The sequence below is a fragment of the Castanea sativa genome, chromosome 9, assembly GCF_040712315.1.
Source record: "Castanea sativa cultivar Marrone di Chiusa Pesio chromosome 9, ASM4071231v1".
Taxonomy (NCBI): Eukaryota; Viridiplantae; Streptophyta; class Magnoliopsida; order Fagales; family Fagaceae; genus Castanea; species Castanea sativa.
Window position 1 is genome coordinate 10,417,840 of NC_134021.1, and position 2,246 is coordinate 10,420,085.

Below are 2,246 nucleotides of genomic sequence, written 5' to 3' on the forward strand. Positions count from 1 at the left end.
TGGTAAGGTTTATTCATTAAATTTATAATAGAGTCCATCGAAATTCATCAAGAAAAACACACTGAATCATGAAATGAAGATCCGCTTCTTTCAAATTATCAGATCCTCATTCTCACAACCATTTCTCACTATAACTTCATCATTCTCAACACCTAGCAATCACTATTGCTTCATAATTATCTTGAACCCAATCTTTTCAATACGTGTGAAAAGAGGAAACAGAGTACTTAAAAACAATTTTTTACGACGACTTATGATGGAGTCAATGGCAGTCCCAACTCCCACATGGGTTGAGAATCTTGAGTAAGTACGGACACGTAGTGCGGTCACACTAGGCATTCGATTTCAATGGACAATAGTTCCCTCAAAGCTCAAATTTTCCATGGAGACACGGTTGATCAATCTAAAGTAGTCGCCTAGAAACCGCACCAAAAAGGTAGCCAACAGCTTTGGAAGTTTCCTACAAAAACAAATAATCATGTCTCGAACTAGCTAGAAGCCTAGAAGTTACAAGGAAGTAGGAACTATTGCTCAGCCTATCACTCACACGGCGCAACAATCGTGTCATCGAAATCATTTGGTTGCTTCACTCACACGCCTCTGGATCTGGATTCTCCTATATAACTCAATTTTTTATCATTTTTTTTCACTACTACTTTCTAAGCCTCTAAACAAAGCAAAGAATTAAACTCTCACCCTTTTTCAGCTCTTGATTATCCAAGCCATGGCTGGGTCAAGGTGTGGCGCTTACTGGCTTTTCAAACTCATCTACATCGCCTTTCTATTATGCTTCATTGCAGTCTTCATTTTCTGGCTTATTTTCCGTCCCAAGGAGGTGGAATTCCATGTCACAGATGCCACACTCACGCAGTTCTATTTCAACACCACCGACAACACGCTTTACTATAACCTCTCTGCCAACATCACCCTCAGAAACCCTAACAAAAGGGTCGGTATAAACTACAACAGCATTGAAGCAATTGCCAAATACCAAAACAAGTTGTTCTCTAATGTGGGTTTGACTCCATTTTACCAGGGGCACAAGAACACGAGCATTCTAAGGCCGGTTTTTGTAGGGCAGAAAGACATGTCGCTTCGGGCTCGCGACCTTTCGAAGATGGATGAAGAGAAGAGTGCTGGAGTTTTTGGTATTGATATAAAGCTCTCGGTTCAGATAAGCATCAATTATGGTAAGTTCAAGACTTTCAAATTCGAGCCGACAATGATCTATTGTCCATTGAAAGTTCCTTTGAGCGATAATGGAACTGTTGCTGAAGGTTTTAAGACAACACAATGTGACGATGTTAATTTTTTCTCATACCCTGATGATACAGATTGAGAGTTTGAAACTACATCTAACCCTGTATAGATAGAATCATCAGGGGAGGGATTAGAGTTCTTAGAGTGATTTTATTATGAAATTCAATAGTGAGGATTTATTTTTGTAGCACCCCCACATATGGGCTAACATAATCAATAATTATAAATTTTGTATAGGGCTCGTGTGAGGTGGTAGACAAACTAGGAGGTGAAATTGTTGTAATTTTTATTTTGAATCATTACTTTATGAATTTTTAAATTTCTTTTAATGAGTGGATTGAGTTTTACTACATCATCTACAATTTTAGAAATTTCATAATAAGTTCCTTGGAGCTATAATGCAGATGGGATATTTGAAGCTATTAGGACAACTCAATGTGACAATTTCTTTCTCCAACTCTAAAATGCTACTGATTTAGAGTTGAGACTTCGTCTAACCTGTCCAAACAGAATGACCAACTTGGGGGACTAGAGTTCTTAGAGTAACATTATTATGAAATTCAATAAAGATAAGGGTGACAACAAAAATTCACTCTCTACCACCTTCACATCGGGGTCACCATAATCTACAATTAAAATCATCCATAATTTTAGAAATTTTATAATAGAGTTATCCTAGGAACTCTAAAACATCGTAATTCTAGCTTAGAATAATATTTGATTATACTTCAATAAGTTCGGGTTATTCATTCCACTAAAAAGTAAGTTTAGCCTCTCCCTATTTACTGCAACTCCAATGATTGGCCATTCTATCATGACCTCACAATTGATATACACCTTGCATAAACTTCTTTGATTATTCGAAAAGTCACAAAATTACAATTTGACAAAATTGTTCCCAAAATGTCCTGAAACTTGCATCTTAACCTGGCAATGTTTCTTTCAAAGGTTAAAGACACGGATCCAACCCATCAAGAATGTAGTAG

The 2,246-nt window shown here is 37.0% G+C and overlaps 1 protein-coding gene across 1 annotated transcript; it reads left to right on the forward strand.

Moving 5' to 3' along the window:
- Window positions 1-305: 305 nt before the first annotated feature.
- Window positions 306-1,556, forward strand: LOC142610949 (NDR1/HIN1-like protein 10). The gene has a single exon (XM_075782937.1). It carries the CDS (start codon window positions 725-727, stop codon window positions 1,337-1,339), a length of 615 nt encoding a protein of 204 aa, XP_075639052.1. The 5' UTR covers window positions 306-724; the 3' UTR covers window positions 1,340-1,556.
- The last annotated feature ends 690 nt before the right edge of the window (window positions 1,557-2,246 follow it).